The sequence below is a fragment of the Perkinsus marinus genome (genome assembly GCF_000006405.1).
Source record: "Perkinsus marinus ATCC 50983 genomic scaffold scf_1104296973372, whole genome shotgun sequence".
In the NCBI taxonomy this organism is placed as follows: Eukaryota; Perkinsozoa; order Perkinsida; family Perkinsidae; genus Perkinsus; species Perkinsus marinus.
In genome coordinates this window covers 21,336-22,460 of record NW_003201432.1, presented here as the reverse complement: position 1 = coordinate 22,460, position 1,125 = coordinate 21,336, and the positions used below count along the sequence as shown (strand labels likewise).

At 46.7% G+C, this 1,125-nt stretch overlaps 1 protein-coding gene across 1 annotated transcript in view; it reads left to right on the top strand.

Annotated features, from left to right (window-relative positions):
- Positions 1-504, top strand: part of Pmar_PMAR026690 (hypothetical protein) — a gene marked incomplete at both ends in the record, with an annotated part of 2,009 nt that extends 1,505 nt beyond the window's left edge. Inside the window, 2 exons of the mRNA XM_002766203.1 lie at positions 131-205; positions 489-504. Coding sequence (XP_002766249.1) covers positions 131-205; positions 489-504 — 91 coding nt within the window. The remainder of the gene's footprint in view (positions 1-130; positions 206-488) is intronic.
- Positions 505-1,125: the final 621 nt, after the last annotated feature.

Genomic DNA, 1,125 nt, shown 5'->3' with positions numbered 1-1,125 from the left:
GCCCGCGGGTGACACTCGCGTTATGTGGGTTAAATTATGGGTTTATCGCTGAGGTGAATGTCCGATCGGAAAATAAGAGATTTCTGGGCCCGACGCGATACATATTTTCGGGAGCGCAGACGGTGTTCAGAGGTGGAGGAGATCCCTGTGAGGTTGGCCACGGCAAGGGGGGATTCACTTTGGCGTATACTGGGATGAAGTGCCGGTAAGCGGTAGGTCGCGAGTTCGATCCCTGGTAGAGGTATTTTATTGTGTATTTTGTTATCAGAAATTGTCTATTACTAAAGTATGATTGTTTCTCCTTTATAATGATGATGATTTTTTTGGATTTTTCCCGTGCCAGCACTGATGCATTTTTTGATTACAAACAGACGTTTATGGGAATGTTAAAAAAATTTGATATTATCGCCGGTGATAACACACTTTTTCTTCATATGGATTTAATAGCGTAGTGGTTAGTCTGTTGGTCTATGCATGAATAGGCGCAGGTTCGACCCTTGGTAGCGGTATATTTCGCAGGTATTTACGCAGTAAGATGGAACGTCGTCTGTCCATCTCCCCAGTTGAATGCCACAAAACCATCAGCGCTCCCACCATTATTAAAAACACCACTACTACGACGACGCCGTCTTCTCCCCAACCTACTATAGTATCGTCGAATCCTGAGGTCGTCGAACCCCTACCTAGCTCTGAATCTAGGATGCTGCGATGGCTGCAGAATGTGGGGCCTTGTGGAACGTCGTGTTTGGCATGCAGTGTCTTGCATAAGCTCACTACTAAATACTGTACGCAGCTGAACGGTCGGAATATGCTCGATCCGTCCCCTATCGTGGAAGCAGGGGAGGAGGGGTGGGCTGAGGTGGACGACAATAAGGGAGTGTCTTTGTTGTCGCTGACGAATGTCGCCGTGCGAAATACGGAGGACCGAACGGTGTGGATGCAAAGCGCACATTTGGCAAGCGGATATATGGAGTTGGTCATTATACCCGCGGTCGATCGATTAACGTAAGGTCTTCGCTTTTATCGGCTGAATTCAGAAGTTTTCTCACTAATTGTACGAATTCAGCGCAGGAATCAATGAGAATTTCCTCAAAAAAATCCGCAGATGTTGCATATTTCTCGACT